General features: G+C 34.5%; 1 protein-coding gene across 15 annotated transcripts in view; it reads right to left on the minus strand.

The window, feature by feature from the left end:
- Positions 1–26232, minus strand: part of MPDZ (multiple PDZ domain crumbs cell polarity complex component) — a 165712-nt gene that overhangs the window by 31795 nt on the left and 107685 nt on the right. For 6 of the 15 annotated variants that reach the window (XM_069476487.1, XM_069476485.1, XM_069476484.1 and 3 more), the window contains 5 exons: positions 24781–24979; positions 19568–19672; positions 15543–15635; positions 9408–9585; positions 6683–6793 (listed from right to left, as the gene is read on the minus strand). In XM_069476487.1, coding sequence (XP_069332588.1) covers positions 6683–6793; positions 9408–9585; positions 15543–15635; positions 19568–19672; positions 24781–24979 — 686 coding nt within the window. Of the gene's footprint in view, positions 1–2385; positions 2485–6682; positions 6794–9407; positions 9586–15542; positions 15636–19567; positions 19673–24780; positions 24980–26232 lie in introns of all 15 variants that reach the window. The other 9 variants (XM_069476493.1, XM_069476491.1, XM_069476490.1 and 6 more) reach the window with 3 other exon arrangements.

The raw sequence follows: 26232 nt of genomic DNA on the forward strand, positions 1-26232 counted from the left end.
CTTAATTCTCAATCCAATGCACTTTCCATTATACCATGTTGTCTCCTACAATTTCCACAGTAAGATGGTACTTAACTCAATGGTCAGGGACACCAGCTAAAGTTCTAATCTTTGTATGAAGCTGTCCCTGATGCCTTGAACTTATAGTTTTCCTATCTTTATTTTACTATTTGTTTGTTTGTTGTTTTGTTAAGATAGGGTCTTGCTCTGTCGCCTGGGCTAGAGTACAGTGGCATCATCATAGCTCACTGCAACCTTGAACTTCTGGGCTCAAACAATCCTCCTGCCTCAGCCTGCTGAGTAGCTGGGATTACAGGTACAAGCTACCACCCCCGGTTAATTTTTCTATTTTTTGTAGAAATGGGGTCCCACTCTTGCTCAGGCTGGTCTCAAACTCCTGACCTCAAGCAAACCTCCTGCCTTGGCCTCACAAAGTGCTGAGATTACAGGCATGAGCCACTATGCCCAGCCTTATTTTACTTTTTTTCTGCATAAAAATCCGTCTGACATAACTTATCTTAATTTATGTTTATATCTAGAAAAAAATATTATGATTTTTAAAAAAACCTACTTCTTTTAAGAACACACTAAAGGATAGGCATGTACAAATACTTAGGAATTATTAATTGGTGCCAAGAATCAGAATATCACTAAAACTATTTGACAGTGAATGTGATCTTTCTTTGGTGATTCAGAAAGCACTAAATTTTCTGGCAAAGCAGAGAACTGGTTGACAGAGACTTAAGAGCAATGAATTTTCAGGTCATAGAATCTTCTGTATTAAAATGTTCAACTCACACATCATTGGACAAATAGATAAGAGTTCTAGTGCAAATGAAACCCTTATCATCTTCCCAAATGCTGTGCTATAAATCTCTCAAATTAATAATGTACAAATAAAAATGAACAAACATAAAAAACTCATTTGATCCAATAAAGTTTCACTAATCATTGTAAAGACAACGGAGTATGTACTTTAGAATTTTTCTGGTTAAAAAAAATCTACTTCTCTTTAACAACAGAAAATGCTAGTAAGTATGAATTCAGTTCATTTCATTTTTAAAAAGTAGAAGAAAATCGAATTTAAACTTCCTATAGTTTTAACAAATCTATAGATGCACATTATACAGATATTGCGGTATAATTTTCCTGAGCTATTATTTTCCTTAAGAACAAACAACCAAACAAACAAACCCTGCTTATCCAAAAAAGTGTTTGGGATCTTAGGCACACTTTCATACTGTGAGTAAATCAAAACGGGGCCCTAACCTAACTGACTAATCATAAAACTAATATGAGCCTGCATTTACCTGAGGGGCAATTAGATGTTCTATTTTACTACCCCAGTACCCTTATTCTCATCAAGATCATGTATCTGGCTCATTACTGGCACTTCTTAAAATTTATTAATGAAAATATAGCTCTTTAGCAAAGATCATTTAGTCTTCATTGGCAAAAACGCAAAGTGCACTTGAAATCACTCCATGCCGCGTATGTACGGATCAAGGACAGCACACACGTACAGCACACACCCACTGAAGAACATATCACACAGGGACAAACCTTAAAGGGAGTGGGAGCAAAAGGGTTAGTTGGGGAACAGTGGAAGATAATTCTACTTGAATTCTGTAATTCCTACAGTAATAGAAAACATATTCCTTCAGATATAGCATCTTTGGTTATCCATATTACAATAACATGAAATCTGATGAATATTCATAAAATGTTTCCTGAAAGAAATTGTTGACAGCTTTTTTCCTTTTCATGATCAAATTATGGTATATAAATTCTTGTAAATTTTTGTTTTAATTTTGGTTTTATAATTTCATCAGAATATGACAATATCCAAATATAGATTTACGAGCATTGAAACAGTTATGTTTCCTGATTCAGGCATTTACATGGATATGCTTTATGAATATTCAACAGATTTCTGCATGCACACGTACACAATTATTTGCAGAGTGAAAAACTCATGGGAGAGCTTTTATGACCGCCTTGCAGAAGTCTGAAAAGGATTTAAACTAATACAAGGTTTTAAAGAAGAAATTATATGTGAAAGTAGTTCATATATTTGGCCAACTAACAAAAAATTAAATAACAGAAAATTTAAATCACACCAAAATGCAGAAAAGGCACTGGACTCATAATTCTCCCTTACTTTTCAGAAGGGCCATTTAATTTCAGCGATAAAAATGAATATTCTCTGGCAAGAAAATGTGCTTAAGAAAAGATTTGCATGCCCACTCCAAACACACAGCCGTGTTTTTTTTTTTTTTTTCCCCTGCCCAAATGTAGTAAATAGTGAACTGGGACAAAGGCACAGTAGTAACAAAGAATAAAACATTTGCAAAGGCAATGGCAAGACAATGGGCATTATCCAACCTTGTCAGCGTTGAATTGTAGAGAGTCAGCAAATGGGTTAGTGCTGCTGAAGTTGTACTTAGGATAAAGGTTGTGCGGCAAGGAAGGCAAAGGGGATTTCTAAAAGGAAACATAAGAGGCGCTGAGCGCAAAGGAAAGTATTTAAAACAACTCAGTTTTAAGAACAAAGTACTTACTGGTTTTAAAAACTGTATGAAACAAGATCCTGTCAGATCCAGTAATCAATGGCAACATCTTAAATGGTCTGGAACTAAAGATTTGTCTCTAATGACCTGAATGTACACCTGAGCCTAAATCAGTCCGCAAATCACACAGAAAACTAGCTTGTCAAATTGAGCCCAAATTGCTTTTATTTTTACTGAATGTCTTCACTATCATAGATAGAGGCACATACATTTTGCTGACTTTATATATTAATATATGCTTCATGCATATCAATAAATGTGTTTAAAAATTAAAACCACAAAAGTTTGCATTTACATTTAAAAGCTAATTATGTTTTTTTTCTTTTTTTTTTAAATAGTCTATCTGTTCCAGAATGCAAATTAAACATCTGTCTGCTAGTTTACTGGTAACCTTCATTATTCTTTTCTTTCCTTTCCCTGTAAGGAAACTTTTCATACTTTGACTAAGGGGTGGGGAACCTGTGGCCTTGGGGCCACATGTGGCCTTCTGGATTCTTGAATACGGCTTTTTGACTGAATCCAAACTTCCCTTTTAATTTGTTCAGGGAAGTTTGGATTCAGTCAAGTGGCTGCACTTGGGGATCTGGAGGGCCACACATGGCCTTGAGGCCCCAGGTTCCCGGAGGGAGCAACTGTCTTTTTTAGTTTAAAAAAAAAAAAATCAAAATCAACAATTTGTGAAAAAATGAAACCCTGTACAGTGGTGTTTTCTCTTTCTGCTCACTTTTTGTGGAGGTAGAAACATGGAGATTCACGTTTTTAAAGAATTTCCTATAAAATTTCCCATATTATTGGAGAATTTATGAGGCTTTGGATAATATTTGAAGTCCTGCCTTCGAGTTTTCCTCATAGGTTTTGTGGCTCGCCTGTAATAATCCCTGAGCCAGACTGTTAGAGTTGAATATACATTTTAAAGGCAGGATGACTGCCAGATACAATTTAGCATTTTCATAGTTAAAAAAAAAAGAAAAGTAATTTCCTTAGCACAATAAATTCTTCTTCTTTTCACACCCACTATCTTTTTCTTTTATTGACTATATCTTTCAGGGGAAATTGCAGACATTTAAAATTCATTTTGGCTCTAATTAAATGTTTGTGTTACTTCTCTCTATAAAAAAGTCCCACTGGCAGGCATCAAGTGTAGAGAAAGGTTGTCATGTGACACCACCCTGTATGGGAGAACACTCTGGAAAGACTCTATCCTCAGTACGCCTGCACTAAAGCTTATGCCACATTACCCTTTCAATCTGCTCTTCTTGCAATGTTTTTCCTACAGAGGGAAGACGGGAAAAAGAAATGGGCACAATGACATTTCTGCTCATCTCAACTTTCTCCCTGCTTTTCAGTTGAAAATGTCAACTCCTGCTTTACAAAAGTGAAGATCACAAATGCCAAGGAACAGGACCATTTATTTATTAAGGTGCAAGAAATGACTAGATAGAAATGAAAAACATATCTTAGGCAACATAATTCAATGCTATCGATTGTAGAGATTATTTCTAATCCTCATACATGGGATTTTTAGGTTTGAAGTGTTCTTTATAATTCTGTAACACAACAGAAAACAAAACTATAATGGCAAGAAATGGAGTATTTAAAGAGAATTTTAGTTTTTTAAAAGTTTTATTTTATTTCTTTTGTTTTATTTTTTTAATTTGCAGATCTCATAGGATTAGAATTTGGCCCTGATAGTAGAGTATAAAAGTACAGCACAAGCATAGCAGATGAAATGGTAGATCACTCTATTATTAGGGAAAGATTTATAGAAACAGACTATATTTCTTATTAAATTATCAGTGACAGAATTTCTGTTTATAGTCCCAAGGCCTGATAAAAGCAGAAACAGTATTAATTAAGAAGCAGCACAAAGAAGACAAAAATATTCTCCACCCCATTAATGGGGCCCAGCTTTCAGTCAAACAATGTAGTCAGACTGAATTCTGTGAATGGTCAAACTGGTAGAATTAACAGGGCTAGTTCTGGAAACTTCTGATTTTTGAACAGCCTATAGGCCAAAGAGACTGACTGGCTTTTCAGCCTATGTATAAGATTTCCTAGAAGCTTTATCCTACATCTACAAATAAAACATTTAACACTGAGAGACTCTCAAGTATTCGTACTTGTTAAGTTTTCTTGTTTTGATTACTGGAGATGTGATAGTTTCCACAGGGAAGTAAACCATTGAAAACAAAGTAAATTTCATTTTAAACGCAAAATTAATTCTAATTTCCCAAAGCAAAATGAGTATAACTTGACTAAACATGTCATTGTAAGCAAGATTTATCCTAGAATAATTGCTATAAATCAGGTGTCATTATACCTCAGACAGTAAAATAGGAACATTTTCCAGGTGTATAAAACAATATCTTCTCAGCTCATTAGAAAATATGAATGACATTGAAAGAAATGTTTGTAGCTTAAGTTTTTAAAGCAATATTGAGAATCACTATTCAGCAATTTATATTAATAGTATTATCCCAAATGATGTAAAAGTTGGAAATTAAAAATAAAACAAAAAAAAGGAATAAAACCCACCCACACACAAAAAAATAGCTTTAACTTAGCCATTTACCAACATTATCATGCTGTGTCTATGTTTAACACACCAATGGAAACAAATGTAAAAAGATTTATAGTTACTTGAACAAACTGAATAGCATTTGTAAAGAATGCAGCATGATGCAGCCCTACCATTTGGCAGATTTTCTATCTGAATGGATAATTATTACCTAACAATAAACAACTGAATGATTAAAAACTGCAGATGTGAAGATAACTGCTTACATTAAGAACTACTAAATTTATTCCTTACAGTGAACTCAGACCAATTACACCTGTCTTGACAACAAAAGGAAGGACCAGTAAGATAAATCTGGTCATTTCATTTATATTCCACGGAATAGAATATTGATAAGTTACTTTGACAGATCTCATATACAGAGGAGTCTCCTACTTTCTTTCCATCATTTGAGCATTAATATATTAAATTCTTAATTTTACAATTAAAATTAAATATATCTATGCATAAAATTACATATTTTAAGTTTTAGAAGATGCCTTTAACTTCTCTCATATATGTTGATATTTTTCTTTTAAAGGCAACCACCCTAAAAACTGGAAAGCAGATAATTCAAAGAGAGTAGGTCTGACAGGATTTGTCAACTTAAATCTGAAAGGGAAGTCTCTAAGAGCTTCAGGGCATAAAGGAAATGACTGAAATGGTACGCAAACTTTCGAGTGAATGTGTATGTTTCTGAAGAATTTTCAAAGGGGTATTGTGACCCCAATATACTTAATAATTGTTGGATATGAAAATATTTTTTTTTTCGTGAGACATAAAAAAAGAATAGAAAAAACAGTTTTAAAGTTTTGGCAAATTTTCATCTTCAGTATCATTAGGATACATCAAATACAAGAAGCCTCACTTTATATCTTCTCTCTCAACAATATTCATCAAATGTACTTATATTTTCTAAAATATTTTTTAAAGCTTTTACCTGTGATGACTGATGGTAAAAAGGGTTAGTAGGGTTTTGTCTAGAAGTAGTTATACAGTGATGAAGAGCTATACAGTGATTGTGGCTGGGGAAACAGCAATTATGAAATCACTTGTAAATAAACAAAGTCTACCCTGTGAAAATTTAATGTTCAGTGGCATACACAAATACATTAAATATCATTCACAGGTAATCATGGGATTGCATAAGCAGGAGATTCTATCTAGAGAGTAAACTTAAAGCAAATGTAATTTCTCTGGCTTCTGAGGGACTCCAGTAGAGATCATGGGCTATTAACCTGAATGACCATACTACATCCCTTTTAACAACTTGTGTGTTTTGTGATTATCATAATTACTAGATACCATCTACATACCTATGGCCAATAAATTTTACTTCCATGTGTTTTCAACAGACTTCAAAAGTCTTTATTAAACATGGTGGAAAGGATTTCCAGGATAATTCAATTTTTGAAAAAGCAAAACAAATTTTAACAAGTCTGAGATTTCAGAAATCGATGTCTTTGTTCATACAGACAACTTGGCCCTTGATACATTAGATTTCCAAGTTGAACACTGTTTGGATATGCCTACCTTGCCCTTTGTGTTCGCTTACCCTTGGTCTGTTTATAATGCTCTGTACCATAAAGACTACAGGGTTGCCTGCTTTCCGAATGGCTTCCACAGCTTGCTCATGGCTTGCATCTCTGAGGTCCATTCCATCCACCTGCAATGGAAGGCCTCAGCTTAACATTTCAAGAAGCTATAGAACAACAACAACTTGTGGATATGGAATTTTGGGGATCCTTGGTTAGGACCCTGGAAAATCTGTTTCAGCATCAAAAATAACTGAGACAACTTGTGAGGCCGCAGAACTTTTCATCTGTCCAGCAGACTTGTGGTCCCTGTTTTGGACACAGATTTCCGTCTCCAATAATCAACTGGAATAATAATAAATTGGAATGAAGGCTCTGCTTCTGGATTCCTTACATTGCTCAGCTGTTCCTTTAAATTAATAAATCAGTATCATTAAAGAAATAATACAGGGGAACTGCCTAGCAGCACTGTCTTCATCATGAAAGTCACTGTACTAATTTTCTTCTAATTCATTATGGAGTGGTTTGGGAAGTAGGATGATGATGCCCTGTATATTTCTCTCTATACAGGGGAGATTGAAGTTAAAAACAAAATTCTAATATCCAGAAAAATCAGATTATGGTAAGGTTAGTTTGGCAAAAGAATCTTTGCAGTAGACATGATAGGTGCTGTAAGCCAAGAAATTGTGCTTATTTGTTAGTAATTCTTATATAAATAGGTTGAAAATGAAAGTTATTTTGCAAATTTCATTGAATATGGCTTGCCTGAGTGATGATCAGCTCAGCTTATACACTGTATGAATAAGAAGGAAAATAGTTTAAGAGGCCAAATGCTAATCCTGTCAGAAAACTACAGGATATTATTATCATTTTATTATTTCCAATTACCATGATATGATATATACAACAAAATTATAAACTCAGAGTAGACACACTTCTGGAAAAGAAAATTAGTACATCTTTGTGTAGAACATTATCTCCTTATAAGAATTATATATATTTAGTTAAAACCCCCCTCAGATTGATACCTGAATGAAATAAAAATATTTTTTCAGTACACATTAAAAATGGCATCTAACTTTTTTGTAGAACAAAAGTCAGTATTCATGTCTACAAAATGTCTACCATATATTCCACTTGTGGGAAAATTTAACAGGATGTTAAATATCTTTACTGAAATCCAAAGAACTCTATACTCAGAATGGAATATTTTGCAGATCTCTGCTCACCTAGTCTACATACATTTTCAGAAACTCTTAGCAGAGACATATTTTAGAATCCCCAGGATTACACGGAACTAAAGCTTTCTTATTTACTGGAAAAGCCCTGGCACATATGGCACTCAGCAAATCATTGCTAAATTGCATACAGTATTTTACAACACAAAAAAGTCCTTTCTTTTCGATTTGAAAAGATGTTTTAACTCTTTTAAGACATTTAAACAACATTTAGGGAAAACTTATGACCAATTATTTCCAGAAATAATTATAAATATTTCTTACTTTTTCTATTTAGATCAAAGGTATTTAACAATGAAGTATGCATAAAATAAACTTCCTAGTGATATATAAAATTTTAACTAAAAGAGTTCTTTAAAAGGGGGCTAAGATACTAATGAAAGTCATGGCTGATATGTTATAAGCTTCTTCTAAAGAATTACAGCATTTTAATGTATAAGATATACGGGCTTAGAAAATGAGAGATAATGACTTGTATAAAGTAAATATAATGATCATTATAGTAGTAATAAAGTTGTCTTTATTTGGAAGTTGTCTCTTTTAGTCTATTCTGTAAATCCCTGAAAACTCAGAAAATCTGGGTCAGGTATCCCTTTCTCTATCCTTCTTAATAAAACTAAGCTTACGCTGATCAAATAATTTATCACGTTGTTCTGCAGTGACTTGATTACTTGTCAAGTCTGTCCTACTTGGCAGGCAGGCATGGTGCCTTGTTTACTGTGGAATGCCCAGAGCCTGTTATAGCACCTGGAATGTAACAGCTGTTCCAGGAGTATCTGTTAAGTAAATGAGTGAGTGACTCATGAGATGAGGGTCTATTTAAAATATTTAACTTTGCTTTGAATTAAGGGATTAGGTACAATTTGACCACATGCTTCTCTCTGGAACATAACAAAATACACATACATGTGTACATGCATGCACCTAAGGGTGCATGTGCACACACACACAGAGAACCTTCCATGGTGAATAGACACAGCACTGAGAAGGAGGAAGGAGATCCTCACTTGGACTAAGAAAGAAGTATTTAAATGAAAGGTAATCAATGTCTAAGCACTGAAGATTTTACCAAAAAAGACTCAGTTGGAAAAAAAAAATCTTATCCAACAAAGTTTATTTACAATGAAATAATAATGATATTGAAATTCCAATCAATAATTTAATTATGATGTGTACACTTGTGTACACATATAAGTGTGTACATATAATTTTAAACAATTGTTTTTCCCTAAAAAATTGGCTTTGTTCCTTTAAACAGAACATAATTATTTTACCTTGGAGCCAATGTTTTTTAAAATGGTTGGCTACATCTTCAAATATCAGCATCTACAGCAAGACATACAATCTGTTACCACATACTAAGAGAAAATGGATAAAAAAAACAAATAAGAAAGAAATGCTTTAACCATAAACATATTTTACTCTAATGTTGGGTCAGTTAACCATATAAAGATGACAATTCGCCTGGATGGAATAAGTGAATATTTTGACACAGAAAGCTCACTACCTCTACTATTCTATCTCCAGGTTTCAAGGTTCCATTTTTGCCAGCTGGACTATCTTCAAGAACATGTTTGATGAAAATTCCCCTCATCACTTCACCATTGCTTAGACGACTCCCCATCCCTCGTCCACCAACAATGCTGATGCCCAAAGATTTGCTTGGTTCTCTCCAAAGTTCAACCCTATAAAAAGAAATAAAATTGTACACTCTTATAAGAAAACATAGGAGAAAAGCTTCATGATATTGGATTTGGCAATGATTTCTTATATATAACACCAAAGTTATAGACAACACAAGAAAAAATAGACAAACTGGACTTCCTCAAAATTAAAAACTTTTGTTCATCAAAGTACACTATCAATAGAGTAAAAAGGCAACCTACGGAAGGGAAAAAAATATTTGCTAATCACATATCTGATAAGGGATTAATATCTAGAATATATAGAGAATTCCTGAAACTCAACAACAAAATAAAAGATATATAAATGGCCCATAAGAACATAAAAAGATGCTTAACATCACTAATCATTAGGAAAATACAAATCAAAACCACAGTAAGATACCATTTCACATCCATTAGGATGGCTACTATAAAAAAACAAACAAACAAAAAAAAAAAACAGAAAATAGCAAGTATTGGCAAGGATGTAGAGAAACTGGAACCTTTGTGCACTGTTGGTAGAAATGGAAAAGGGTGCCGCTATGGAAAACAGTATATAAGTTCCTAAAAAAAATAAAAATAGAATTATCACATAATTCAGCAATTCCACTTCTGGGTATAAACTCAAAAGAATTTAAAGCAGGGTATCAAAGAGATATTTGTACATCCATGTTCATAGAAGCATTATTCACAAGAACTAAAAGGTGGCAGCAACTCAAGTGTCTATCAACAAGTGAATGGATAAACAAAATGGTATACACATATACCAGAATATTATTCAGCCTTAAAAAGGAAGGACATTCTGAAACATGCTACAATATGGATACATCTTGAGGACATTATACTAAGTTGAAATAAGCCAGCTAAGTGAAATAAAGGACAAATGCCATATGATTCCACTCATGTAGCGTACCTACAGTGGTCAAATTCACAGAGACAGAAAGTACAGTGGAATGGTGGTCTCCAGGGGCTGGAAGGTAAGAAGAATGGGGACTTATAACTAATGGGAACAGAGTTTTAGTTTTGTAAGATGAAAGAAGGTCTGTAGATGGATGGTGGTAATGGTTGCAGAGCAAAGTGAATGTACTTAATACTGCTGAACTGTACACTGCAAATGGTTAAAATGGTTTAAAATAATAGTAAACATTTTAATACAACTGAGTATATGTTATGTATGTTAATTTTTACAAATATTATTTGCTCAATTTATTAAGGTCTTACTAGTAGTAAAACAAAATAGCTTTAAATACTTCCAACTATGTATTTTGTAAGATCTGATAAATACTAATGTATTTCTGAAGATGATTTGTTACAAGTAAATACCAGACTCACATTCCAGGCTGTGGCACATACCAATGTAAAAGTATCATTTTGCAGAAACTTTAATATTACAGACATTAAGTAATCAAGAAATTCAGCTACCACTGAACAGATGGTAGCTTCTAAGCTTAGCAACCAAAGCAAGGGGAAGAACACTCCTGCGCACACTATGTCAGAAGCTTGCCTCTGTAGAAGCCTTTCTTGCCAAGGCAAACCTGGTTACTAACATTACGGGCATGAAGATCAGTGACTGACAAACTCTTGCATGATCTGACCCCACCACTACCTCTCTAGACTCTTCTCCCAAGGCTCTGCACTTTCCCCTCTCCACTCCGGCCGCCATAGCATCTCCTTACCTTTCCCTAAGTTCCTCTAGCATTCTCCTGCCTTGGAAGCTTGGCACTTGCTACTTCCTCTGCCTTAAATGCGTATCCCATACCAACAAAATAAATCCATGAACTCCTTTGTAATAATTGCAAATAGCTACAAGAGCTATGAATGGATTTAGAGTACACATCTTGTGAAAAGGTGGGGGTATAAGAATAAGGCGATTTGCAGTGAGGTGTTTGGCCAAGACGCTCAGGGTGTTGGAAGAAAACATACCAGACAGAGCTTTAAGGAAATGATGAGATCCTGCAATCTGCTCCGTGCTGTGCAAAGGAAGACAATGTTGGACATTGAGTAGGAAAATACAGCATGGTCAAATAATACCCTCAACATTGACAGGTGAGGTTCCAGAGGAGAGGAAAGGCTGAAGTTGGGACTCCCATGAAATGAAGGATGTCCCGTAAGAAAAGGCTGGGGAATAAGAAGCACCAAAGAGAGAGGGAGTGGATGGGCAACAGGTCACATGAAAACAGATGCTGAGAGACAGCTTTCTTTGGTCAGTACTTTTTCTTAACTGGAATTCTATAATCCTAGAAACTCTACCTGTTTATCTTAAAAGGATCTCACCATGACCCTTGATCTTATAAAGTCTTTGTGAACAAACTAGTTAAAATTCTCTTCATCATTTTCTCTTACTCTAGGAATTCTGTGAAAGAAAAGAACCAATATCCTTTCCTGTTTCTTAAAGCAGTTAGGTAGAGTGGCAAAGTAAAGCAGTCAAGAGTTTTAGCCATTGAATGTACATATTTAAGGATCTAGAATATATAGCTAAGGCTCCTTAACTCTCCTTTGGAAAAAAAAAAAGTCTCCTAGGGCCCTTTGTGGTTGGCGTAAATTAGAAAGTGATTCTTGAGTGATATAAAAAAACTGTAGTACCAGCAAACATTTATTAAGGGCTTATCATGTGCTCAGCATTATTCTCTAAGTGAGTTACACATACTTTCACTTAATTTCACATCTTCCCTACAAAGCGAATACTCTTATTAGCCCATTGCCCGTAGAAGCAAGAGGCACAGGGAGATTGAGTAACCTTTGGATAACAGCACCATATATGCTCTCACAGGGTTTGGGACAGGGAGCAAAATTCTTCAACCATCCTCCCTAGAAGTAAATGCTGCAAATCCTTAAAACAGTGGAGAAGATAACCAAAGACAGAGCTGCAAAAATGACCACAGGGGCAAGGAACCAGAGTCAGTATTCACTGAACACAGTAAATATCTGTGGGGAAGGAAAAGGAGACCTAGAAAAGAACAATTTACAGAACATATTTACTTCAGAGTTAGTAACATAGAAAAAAATAGCAGCTTTTCTAGAGATTTATACATAGGTTTAAAAGAATGAAATTCAGAAAGGCAAAGGTAAAGCACAGCTCTGAGGCCAAACTGACTAAGCAGTAAACTGAGTCTCTAGGTTCAGGTCCTGCTCTTCTGCTACTTAATAATTACATGACACTGGGCATCTTAGTCTCTGTTTGTCTTACTTTCCTCAGCTCTGAAATGGAGCCAATTAGAGTCTCTACATCAGAGTTTCTGTGAGGATTAAATTAATTTTATTAATACATCTAAAGTATAAAACAAAGGCTATGTCACATAATAAGCAATCAATAAATCTTTTGGTATTATGAGAATGATGAGTATGATTATGGCAGTAATAAAAGCAAGATATGAAATTCAAACCATATAACAAATGAGCACATGTATACCCCATCCCATCAATCCTGATATACCCCTAACCTTATTTATTAAGACAAGGTAGTGTTTTCCACCCGTCAGATGGAAAAAAAAAAACTTCTAAAAAATGATCTTGTGATGGGCTAACAAGGACATGGGAAAAAGAGAAGTCTCAGAAATAGAAGTAAAAATTGGTACAGCCACCTTAAAAAGCAAATTAACAACTTCTAATAAAGTAAAAAATACATATAAATCTATGGGCCAGCAATTCTACTTCTGGATATATATTCCCTAGATAAATTATCATACGTAAGTGTAAAGAAATAAGTATATTTACTACACAGAATTATTATGATAGAAAATAACTGATAACTACCCAATATTAACCTGATAATAAACCTGAATAAACTGTGGTATATTCATATATTGAAATACAACACAACTAAATTGAATTAATTAGATCTTTAAGTATCAAACATGATAGATTTACAAAACATAGACTTGAGAGGAAAATAAAGCAAGCTGGGAAATAATACATATAGTAGTATGATATCTATTTGGTAAATGAAAATCACATGCAAAATAAAAAAGTAACACACTCTATTTCACATCTTAAAAATGACACTTTGCTAAAAAGTATTCTCTGTTTCCACACAAAGTAAATTTTTGTTGACTTCATGAATAAATGGCCCATGACATTTCCAATGCTGTGAAGCATGTTCATAACACTTACTCCTCATTTACTAAAAGCTCTGGTTATTCTGGTCAGCTTTCTCATCATGTTGTATGAACTTTCCCCTAAAAGTAGCTTAGTGCTTCTACAGATGCACTACATTAGTGAGTACAGAGTACCTTCTTTAGAAGTATTTGCGGAAGCTTCAGACATTTTCTCTATGCAAGGTAATTACCACCTTTAGAGATATCTTAGACTAATGTGAAATTTAAAATTGAGGAGAAAAACAAAAATTTTCCAGTCCAGAAGTTATGCTCTTCTTTCACATAAGAAAATTTCATCATGATTCCTGTGTTCAATGCTTTCTCTTTGCTCAGTTATTACTGACCAATATTATATCATTATATTAATAGAACAAGGCCAACCACTAATGGAGTACTCACTATGTGCCAGGTACTATGCTAAGGATTTTACATGCATTATCACAATTAATTCTCCCGCAAATTTAAAAGGTTCTATTATTATTAAAAGATTCTATTTAAAAGCCCATTTTGCAGATGAAGCAGCTGAGACCTAGCAGAGATTAAGAAACTTGTCTTAGAAAGTATCAAAGCTAGAATTCAAACGTGGCTCTTACTGACTCCAACTATTTTGCATAGTGCCTTCTAAAAACTATTATACTTTTCATCTCCTAATTTTGTTATAAAAACCAACCAACCTATCTTTTTTTCTCTGTGATTACTGTTCTCCAACAAATTTCAAGTTTATCACTATGACCACCTGCTACAAAACAGTTTCATCTAACTTATTTCTACCCCCATTGATTTTTTTAAGCAAACTAAATGACTTTTGAAGAAACTCAAATCAAAAATTTATTTTATTAATAGATGGCTGCAAATGCTTACTGTTTCTTTGAAAGCAACATAAAATGACATTTTCGGTATTTTGAAAATATTTAAATGTGATGGCCACAGGCTCAAGTTCATTTCTGAGCAGGGAAAAATCATTAAACTATATTCCATCTCTGAATAGCAGAAATTCTTCTCTTGAGCATTTTATTTACTAACTATAAGAAATACTAATGTTTGCTAAGCACAAGGCACCCTGATGATGGTTACCTTTAGATCTGTTTGGAGGGAATATCCAGTGATGATTACTTAACATTTTATACTTAAAGCAAAATACCTTGTATTGTTCTTTAATTGTTTCATGTGTTTCTACATCTTGCTCAGCCCAGTACATTAGAACTTCCCTGAAGGCAAGATTTATGTTTTATATTTACTTCCCTATTATTCACAAAATCACTGGCTTCAAGTCTGGTTCCATCATCAAGACTCAATAAATTCTTATTAAACTGAAGGTAACTTAGCATGAACATATCTATATCTTAGTAATGTACAATGATATATCTGAGTATATTTAGAAAAATAACCTCTCCGTTATATGTGAGACTGGTGCTAGACAGACATGCCTTAGGATAAACTCAGCCTGTGTGATATAACAAGGCTGCTTACTTTCTCACATACACACACACACACACACACACGCACACACATTTCGAATATATATGTTTGAATATCTGGTTTCTACAAATGCTAGATAAAATTTAAATGAGCATTTGGTATTATACCTAGGATCCAGTTCTACAGAATGTATTATCTATTCCAACTACATACACATAATTTTATCTAGTTAATTTTATTTAGTCCCTATTATGTGCCAGATCCTCACATATGTGTTAGCTTTAACCCTGTGTGATACACATTATTTTCTCCAGTGTATACATGAAGAAATGGACGGTTAGAAATAGTACACAACCTGCCCAATGTGACAAGTAGCAAGCTGTAATCCAGTACTTGAAACCAAGCTTTCCTATCTTTAAACACTATATAGCCATTGAGTGGGCAGAATACAGAAATAGTCCTTACCGCCTGGGCTGATTCCAATTGCTGTATGCTGCATTTTGAAGTTCACTTTCTTCTCCTTCTCCTTCTTCTCGCTCTGGTAGCTCTGGAATGTCTCTGTTTGAAGAGTTATACAATGAGTACTCCAAAACCCTAGTAAAATCATGTAACATTGTCTTATATGTACTTTATTGTTGGTTTAGCTAAAAATGCAGAACTGCTTTATATTTTCACCATACCTAGCCAGTAAGTATTATATATAACATTTTTATAGCAGGGGGAAAAGAAAACCTAACAAAGCAAAATAAGAACCTTACATTAGAATCAATCTACCATAACTTAGTCTGGCTATATAGCTGCATACAAAAGTCTAGACTGTCTAGTCTGTTTCTTTCTTGAGGAAACATGGGAAAACAAAAGAAAGGAGTAGGAAGAAGGGGATAAATACCAAAATTTTAAAGAAAAACTCTTCAACAAGTATTTCTTAAATTCCTACCATGTGCAAGAATCTGCTAGAGGCACCATGTGGGTTATAAGCATGCACAGCCTTGATCCCTGGCCTGAAGGAATGTCTCATCAAGTATGACAGGAATTTAGCATCTCTGCTTCCTAATAATAGAGGAATACTTTCCCTTCAACTTCGAGTAAAAAAGTAGAAAATGCTATGGTCCAGCTTCAGCCTATCCAGAGGACTGGATACAGAATACTTCTTACAGAAAGCAGTTTACCATGAACTTGTGTTCAACGTTACTTTTCAATTTCCACAGCAACTCAGATTTTGCCAAACGCCAAGCACATAGCAAAATGTATCCAGTCTGTTGACTGACCATAAATAAAACTACAATAACAGCTGTATCAAGAAATATTTTGTTTTTCCAATGGCATAACTTTGCATCAATAAATGACACTGTATGGACAATAGAGAATGGTTAAATTGATTATGGTGTGTCCTTATGCTGTTGCTAAAAATCAGATTTCTAAATAAACATGTCCACATATTCCTTTGAAAGTAGAGAAGACAATAAAAATTCTGATTCAATAAATGTTTTCAGTTGATTTTTATAGAAATGAAAAATCTAAAGAAAGTATATATTAAAATTATAGCCATTCTCCACTGAGAGGAATACTAAACTATCTCAAATTATATAATCTTTGGACTTTGAGACCAGAAGTCATGTAATCCAATAATCCATCTGGGCTTGAATGTGCTTCGCAACATTCTGGCAAGCAACTGTCCAGGCTCTCCTTGAATGTCTCATTCTTTCTTTGATCTCAATGATAAATTTGTTTTTAAACACTTACAATAAAATCTAATAGGTCCTACCCATCGGTTTTGTGTTTCAATTCCCCTCCTGTGAAAACTGAGGAATAAGGTTCTGAATGAAGCTGGGATTTCCAGAGTCTAAGCCTGATGGTAGGGCAGAACTGTTGGGAAGAGACCCAAGATGTCAAGGAGTTGACTGAGAAACAGACAGTCCAAGTGAAGTCCTCATCTAGAAGACGCAAGGGAGAGAAGTGAAAACTAGGGCTAACCCTCTAGAAATATAACTGAAGAAAATATGATAGAAAAAGCAGGTTTGGCAGATAGACAAGAATGAGAACTCAGAGACAGTCCCTAAAATATTAACATATAGTGACAGCCATGAAATGAGAGGAGGAGGTTCTTAGCCCTAAAGCCTAAGCTGTAGGAGGTACTCAGAAACATTCTTACCCATGCTGCACCACGCTTCTGCCTTTTTAGCTATAAGAAGATAAATATTCTGAATCGTCTCATACAAGAACCCCAATGTCTTCAAATGATTCTATAATCTTGAGTCTTTTCACTAACCCAACATGCTCTCCTCCTCTAACTGTGCTGCTGTTTATCCATCTTAGAGTGTGGTTTCAGGGACTCAAGTGTCATGTCCTTCTGCATTCACTCAGGCACAAAAAAAAAAAAAAAAAAAAGGCTTCTGTGCCCCTGTTACCCTGTTTGTTGCATGCCAATAAAATTTCTATCAACTATAATAACTAACTATTTATAACTGTATATAGGTTCCAGATAAAGTAACTGGCACAAAGACACAATAATGTTATAGAGCTGAGATCTGAATTGAGGCCATCATACACAAAACCTGAGCTCCTAAGCTCCATACTATATTGCCATGTATTTTTATGTGGCACATGTTTTATAGACTTGTGCAATCTTTCTTTGGATCCAATGGTTAAGAACATGAAGTCTGACTGCTTATATTCTACACTTGGCTCTGACATTTATTAGCTCTGAGACTTGGGCAAGGTACTTAACCTCTCTCTGCTGCAGATTCTTCTGTAAAATACAGATCCTTTTGTTCTGTTTTAAGAACCTGGATATCAGTAACAAATACACTTTATCTGCAGTGACACAGCTAGTCACAGCATGGGACAATCCAGGCCATTCTCCTTTCTGTGCTGGGGTGGAAGCACAATACAAAAAATGGCTTTTGTTCTAATAACTTGTGAGCATTTTAAAGCTCCAGATCTTAATAGGACTAAGATATTACCTGGTATATTCTTTAAGACATTTGAAACAATATTTCAGAAGGACACTGAAATGATTATTTTTATCATTTTGATAAGAAGTACTGGGAAACTATAATCAATTCATGCCGTTAACCCCGAGATGGAAATCCTGGAGTAGAGAGTGTGGATGAGCTTTGTACACGGTGGAGTGAATACAGTAGCCCTCGTCAACCCCTCCTACCTGTGGGTTCCACATCCATCATCAACTATAGATCAAAAATATTTGGGAAAAAAAATGGTCGGATGCATCTGTATTGAACATATATAGAATTTTTTTCTTGTCATTATTCCCTAAATAATACAGTATAACAACTATTTTCATAGTCTATACATTGTATTAGGTATTATAAGTAATCTAGAGATGATAGACAGTATTTGGGAGGATATACATAGGTTATATGCAAATACTATATTATTTTATATAAGAGACTTGAGCATGGGTGGATTTTGGTATCCTCAGGGGTCCTGGAACCAATCCCCTATGGATAACGAGGGATGATTATACTCCTTTTCCCATAAAATTCATGAGGCCCTTAAGGACCATGACATTCCTTCGCTTTATTAAACACCTAACGTACCTTCCCCTTCTCTAACACTTTCTGTGTACTGTATAATTTGCAGAGGAAACAGTGATGCAATATCATAATAAATACAGGGTCACTAGACACAAGGGTGCTGTGGGATGTTCTGACATCCTCCAAGGAACGGTAGAACTCTTATGAAAAGACCTCAGAATGCTTGCAAGGCCATTTCTGCTATATGGTGCGCTTAAAGAGAAATTTGTTTCTCAGTTACCAGTGCCAAGTGAAAAAACCAGCCTAAAAACTGAAAGTACAAAATGGTGCATTCTTCATGGAAAATCAAATTGACATTATTTCTTTCCCTGCTCTGAACTCAGTCAGCAATAGCATTAAAGCCCAGTTCTTGCCTTTCCTGAGGGGGTAAGGGGAGAATAATCTTTCCCTTTACTATTTAAAGGTTCTTAATACACTGTATATTAAGGGCCTTTAAAAAGTTTTCTAACACGCATATATGCCATCACCAACATTCTCCATAAGAACAAAAATAACTATTAAAAAATATTTCTGCATTTGTATGTATGTTAATAAAGGAATAAATATCTGAAGATATATGATAATATTTATAAAAAAGGAAAAACATTATACAAAACCATACAAATTGTAGAATTGTAGGTTCTAAGAAAATAAAATCATATTTATCTATGAGGTGAATTATCAGAATTTAACATGTTAAAAGTGCTATGCTGGATGGTAGAATTAAAGGATTATTTTAATTCCTTGACTTGAATATTTATATATTTCTGACAATTTCCATATTATATAATATGTAATTGGGAGAAAGTGAAGAATATTTTTTTAAACCTTGGAAGAGAGAAAGGAATTCAGACTTTTTCTTTGCTCTAGTCCTCTCTGACTCTGGATTCAAAATTCTTCTTTAAAACTTGCTGTATTTTTCATTCATTGTAGTTGACTTAATGTTTCACTTACCTGCCAGTGTATGAAGAAAAAATGTCCAGTGCCATTATTCCCCCAGATTGTTGTTCCAAGCTCATTTTGAACTCTTCCAAATGTTCTGCAGGCACATAAGTAATTCTGGAATAAAACGCAATCCATGAAAGCAAAGGGAAACAAAGTTTTGCCTGTCAGGAAAGCTTCCGAAATACAGAAAAAAGATTTTATTGTTTCTCCATCCCTACTTTTTCATACATCTCTTTTAATCAGCATACTCAGCAGAGAATCCAACTTCAAAATCATATTCTATAGGCAAGAATAACAACAGCAATTAATTTTTAAATGCTGCTGATAAACTATGTGTTTACAAATAATCATATGGGAGAGAAAAGCAGTATTATTTATTTTTCCAAATGAGAAGGCTAACAGCAATTTTTTGAAGTTAAGAAGACCTACAAATCCTTGGAATAATAACTGTCAGTAATAACATCAATTTTGCCCAAAGAAGTTTGGGTTCCCTAGCAGAAACAAATTAGGTTTACTCTATTAAAACACTGAATATCACAAATTACTTTCCATAATACATAATTATAGATATTAACAAGAATTATCAATAATTATTTTAGTTCTACTAAAGTTATGAACTCTTAAGTCTGAAGCAGAAGTTAAATCATTTAAGTTTATGGAAAGATTCTTACTAATTCAATGCAATTTCTTATGAATTTACTTTGGTTTCAAAGACTGACTGAATGCCTATTACGTGGAAGATACCATGCTAGATGCTGACTACTACTGTAATGATTAGATACTGACATTTGAAAATTCAAGTTTACTGCTGTCCCATAAGGCTATTTACAAAGTTGATACTTTTAAGTAAGTTGTTCCAAGATCCTCAAATTAATCAATAGAAAAGTAAGAGAAATACTGTACCTAAAGTCAATACATGATGTTTGTACAAATAAAAAAAAGTACGTACAAAATGTGCACAATATAGAAATCAGGAAGACCATTAAACCATCTGTCCATAATTTATCAGTTAAGACAATAAGTGTATAAAATCTGAGCACTGAATGGCAAGAATAAAATGATTGTCTTTTATATTTTAATAAAATAAAAATTATACCAATGATATAATTTATTGAGAAGGACGTATAATTTCAGATATATTGGTTATTCCATAGAAAGTATCCACTCGTTCACTTCCCCAACATATGAAGTCACTTATGTTTGGAGTCAGAAAAAACAGTTATATTTCACACAACAAAAAACACAGATAAATATAAAACCTAAAATCTTAAAAGAGTGATCAAGTAAACTGGTATTGTTTAAAAAGCCAGGAAAAGGAGAGGGGGTAAAAGGCAGGACACAATAACAAAAATAATGATCAGTGCAAAGTATTTAATTTTAAAATTGGTTTGAGAAGGTAAAGATGTTTCTATCACAAAGAATGTTGAAAATGAGTTTTCCTCTATATTTGTTCAAAGCTGTTTTTTCTTTTACCAAAGGGTAGAGAGTGAGGAGATTTACAAATATTTTTCTGATACTTTGGGGAGCAGTGATAAAGAGCAAAGGAGGCAGTTTTCATAAATATTTAGCCCAATGTAGACAGTGAGGCCACAAGAACAACATCCCACAATGCAATTGCACATGCAGATCAATTCTAACACACGCCTGGTCACACGACCACACAAAACCTCCAAATCACCAACAAAAAAATCCCAAAACTGAATTACGAACTGCATAAACACACAGAAGTAGTTTATTTGAGAACTGTACTAAAAAAATTCTTAAATGTAAACTAACCTTTAGTTACACAAAGAGTAGAAGAAAAAAGACTACCATTAATGATGCTGCAATGTGATATGGCTATTAATGCCGAGACTGAGCCTCCACGTGCAGACAAGATCATTCCCTTACAAAAGAGCTCGAAAGCTCAGTAGTTGGAAAATATGATTTTCAAATGAGTTCACAATAGTCAGTGCAATATGAAAATGTAACAATCTCATAGCTCTGTTGGAATTTATGTTCTTATATAAATGAAGAAAATAAGCCAAAATGTATACACCGAATCTATATCTGGATCTATCTCTTCATTGGGACATTACAAAAGCACAAAATGGTTTTTACAGACAAGTTGTAACACACAGCCATAATGAGCTTTTGAATCACCGATACTCACACATAAAAGGGGGCTCAATCATCAGCAGGTGCTGCAGAAAATCTAGAATGTGAAGCATACGCCGCAGCATCTTTTTACAATGGTGTTAACAAATGTCAATGTCTTGTGCTGAATGTGAGATGCATACATATGTAGTTAAAAGTGGGTGCTCCTGGTTGATTTTTTTCCCCCTTTCCACTTCCCTCCCGTCTACACCTCCCCCAGAAAAGCATCTGCTCTTTACTGGTGTCTATAGCAGTGATTATTAACAAGCATGGAAAAATGTAACTGCAATCAATCTTTTATTCCTTGATCAGGAATTCATCCCACACTTTAGGTTAAGGCAGGTGAATTCTGATTCAGCTCGGTAATTATCTGGCAGATGTTATGAGCAGCTGCTGCTAAGCGTAAAACCCTGGCTATTATTACAGAAATATAAGAGCTCCTGGCAAGGTGGAGTGAGAAGTGAAACAGAATGCATTCTGGTGAGGCTTCACATCTGGTTTTCCATAGAAAATAATGAAACCTGGAACTTAAACTGGCTGTTCTTGAACTCTTGAAACTCAAATTATCTACCCAGGCATGCATAAACACACACACACAAAAGTTCCTTGCTATCTATCGTAAATAGCAAAAAAGAAATCAGTGCATTGTCTCAGTAAGCAATGCTTTCCCTAAAACCAATCACTATGTAACTGAACCAGAGTCTTTTTTTAAGTCCCTACAATACACCTCTCCACCACCACCCAGATTAAGCTAGGTTCATAACAAGAAATAAAAAGAAAGAGATGTGGATGGGGCCTAGATCCAGGTAATGAGTACAAAGCTTAAAGGGCCAGAGGCAGTGCTATGGTTCCATTCAGAATAATGGAAGGACTGGACTTCCCTTTTGGAATGATTACTCACATAGCTTTCAAAGTAATTCTAAACATTTTGTTTCATTCATGTGCTAAGTTTCATTCATTCATCAGGCAAGTGATGGGAAGGGGACAGGGTCAAAAATACTTCATGCAAAATGCACAGAACATGCTGCTTAGCCCTGGTCAATCTCAATGGATTGTGCTTTATTACCTAACATATTTTTTTCTAAAAAAGAACTATGTAAGGATGATTTTAAGTTCTTTCTATCTTTCCCTCAATGAGTCAAGCTACAATTATCTGAATAAGAATATTAGTAGAACATTTGAGAAGAAATCAATGTGTTTGTTGACTAAGAGTATGAGTGTGTGTGTGTGTATGTGTGTATATATGTGCGCGCACACCCTCATGCCTGGGAGAAAGAGATTGATTGATTGATTTCTGGAGGAGGGAAGGTTGTAGAAATTTTCTTCTTTTTTGAAAATGTAATATTCTATAGAACATTTTGCCTCCTGAGAACCTAAAGCAATTACTTACGAAGCTAGCTCTCTAAAAGGCCTTTATGGTTATCATAGAGCTGCTGCCTGCATGACTGGGTAAATTCTGCTGAATCAGCAAGCAGGGGTATATAAACACACACAATAAAAAAAATGAGGATGGGGAAAAAAGACTTTTTGAGCTTGAAAATCTACCTCAAAACTTTTCTTGAGTTAACTAGATGCATAACTTATGCCAAATTGTCACAATGGTCTTATGTTTTGACCACTTTTAAAGTTCTATAGTACATTAGAACTAAGAGGTAAGGCTAGCATCAAGCACCAATTCTGGCGCTCAGCGTGCCAAAGAGTTGGCAGGGGACCTGCATCAGTGCACAGAGCAGAACACATACACCATGCCACAATAAATATCAGTTACTAGACCATCTACATTTTATACCACATCTAATCTATGTAAACTAAAACCCTTCCAATAAATATGTAAGCTCCATGTGGATCTATATCATTCATTTTCTAAGCAAAGGAAGGGACACTGGCCACAAGTGGTGAGGAATGTGAATAAAGTTTCTCTTTTCTCGTGATAGAAAGACTGATTTATCTTTAATGGCATTCACTTGTACTCGAACTATTACAAGATAATTAAGGAACAGTAACATGATCTGATGATCTCCTCAAATATAAAAGTCAAAAAGGCATTCAAAAATATGAAAGCCCGTTAGTGAAAACTCTTCCTAAAAATAATACTTCTTTTACGTAACACAGCAGAATCCACTCCAAATGGCATATACTTTTCTGCTTTTTATTGATGGCAGAATGAAAAACAGATTGTAAATATAGCTTTTGTTACCTAAGTTCTAGCAACACATAGTTTGCAAAAGAACCAGTAATATAGAATGCAGTCAGTAAAATAACATTAACACAAAAAGTCTCCCAAACTAGTAATCGTTAGATCAATTTAAGGTAAATAATCTTTCCCTGAGCTCTTATTTTATGATTTTATCCCTCATATATTAAACACAAATATTCAGTGGTTAATGCTAGAGGAAAAAGTCATATTGATGAGGTGTGACAATAAAGTCATGAACTGATTTTTATGTTAGCCCAAGGAATATTTAGTGACTTAAAAACCAAACCACATATATGATGTGCTTTTAGTACATTATGGGATTATGGGAAATTTTAAGTACTTCCCTACAAAATATCTGACATAACCTATAATCAGACTATACCAACATATTAGTGAATCCCCTCAGGTCAAGAGGTAGTTCAAGAAAGGCTAAGCTATAATTCAGACAGGCACAGTTCTACATAGCCTTTCTCATGCCTGGCCCTTAAAGAGCTGGTTTGGTTCCAGGATTCAAAAGGGCAATTAGGTACTGTACAATGCCTTCTATTAAGGCCAATCCAAATTTCTTTCTAAGATCCTAAGAGTGGACCTTCCTGCTATGTGAGAGCCATATCACCTTTCACATCCAGGGTTGTTATAGAAATCATTGGAGAAGTAAAATTAAAAACACAAAGCAACATGTTTTCAAAATTTCAACATTGTTATAGTCTTAAAGAGACTATATTTACAATCAAAAACTATTCAAAAGTAATCTCTTGAGTGATTTACATTAAATAAATATGTGATAACTTTATATCTCAAACAGAAGTATATACTAAAAAAAAATTCTGATTAATTAATTGAATTTCCTGAATTTCTCAAGCCAAACTGGGGTCCAAATGATACTTACTTTATGTCAGGCCCAATGAGTGAATGTCTCCTCAACATAGCTCGTGCCTGGGCATTGGTTAAACTGATGGTAGATTCTTCATTAATAGACAAGATGCAGTCTCCAACGGCAATCCGGCCATCTCGACTAATGGCACCGCCATGAATAATGCTTCGAACAATCATCCCCAAGCCATCTTTATTAGCACTTACTGTCATCCCTATGGGAAAAGAAAAATACAGATATGTATTAAATATAGGATTTTCAAATTCATTTTAATTTTAATTTAATAGTCCCTATGGATTTGTAGATAAAAGATAGGAATAACATTTTTAGCCAATAAAAAACAACCTAATAAAAGAAAAAAGTGTTTCTAACAAAAATATTTTTAAGTCAATTTAAAAATGTTTGCGAAATTGTATATGGATAAAAATACTCCATGTTAAATACATTAGAGATGAAACAGGTCTACACTGTGGAATGAATGTAACTTAGACTATTTGATGTATTGCTTCCTTAATGTGACAGTGTCAAATTAATTTATTCTGTAATAGCAGGTCATCTCTTATACATGTAATAGAATAAAAACAGGACTACAAATGGAAAATCAGTTCTATATATTAAAAAATTCTCTGCTTTTACCTTGTTTCTAGATCATTTGCTTATTCAGAATCTATTTACTATATGATTACAATGTGCTAAGCACTATGCTGGCTGCTTCAAATAAAAAAGCATAGCATAGAATTCCTGGCATCAAGAAGCTTATATTCAAGTCTTAATATCCAGAGCCTATCACAGTGACTGCAGGTATAGTAGTTTGTTGAACTGAACTGATAGTAATTTAATTTTAATCTATCCCCATTTCATCTCTGAACTTCTTGAGCTCCCAATTTGGATATTCACTTGTCCTCTCGACATGTTCCCTGGATGTCTCACGGGAAATGCAACCTTAGAATGTGTAAAATGAACTTGCAATTTTTCACCTCCTCTTATCTCTCCATTTTTCTTTTCCTTTTGGCAAATGGAACTCTCACATATCTCTCCCTTATTTAAAGCAGAAATACTGCAGTCATTCTTGATTCCTACCTCTTTCGTACTACCTATGTTTAATCCAACACCAAGTCCTATCATTTCTATGTTCAAAATTTGTCTTGAATCCATTTACCTTTCTCCATTTTGATACCAACCCGAGATCAAGCCAATGCCTTCTCTTGTCTGACTTTTGGCAACAGCCTCCTAACTGGTCATCTGCCTTCCAACATTGTCTCCTTCAATGCATTCTTCTCACAGCAGACAGAGAGACCATTCCAAAAAGACAAATCACACTCCAACAATCCCTTGGTTGCAACCCTTCAGCAGTTTCCTGTTACGCTAATATCTAACAAACTTGCTTGGCAAAGTCTACAGAGCAATGGTGCCCTGGCCCTCCCAATGTGTAACCCTCTCTTGTGTCATGTCCTCCTTGGCTCCCTG

This window comes from Eulemur rufifrons, chromosome 7, assembly GCF_041146395.1.
Source record: "Eulemur rufifrons isolate Redbay chromosome 7, OSU_ERuf_1, whole genome shotgun sequence".
NCBI classification, from domain to species: Eukaryota; Metazoa; Chordata; class Mammalia; order Primates; family Lemuridae; genus Eulemur; species Eulemur rufifrons.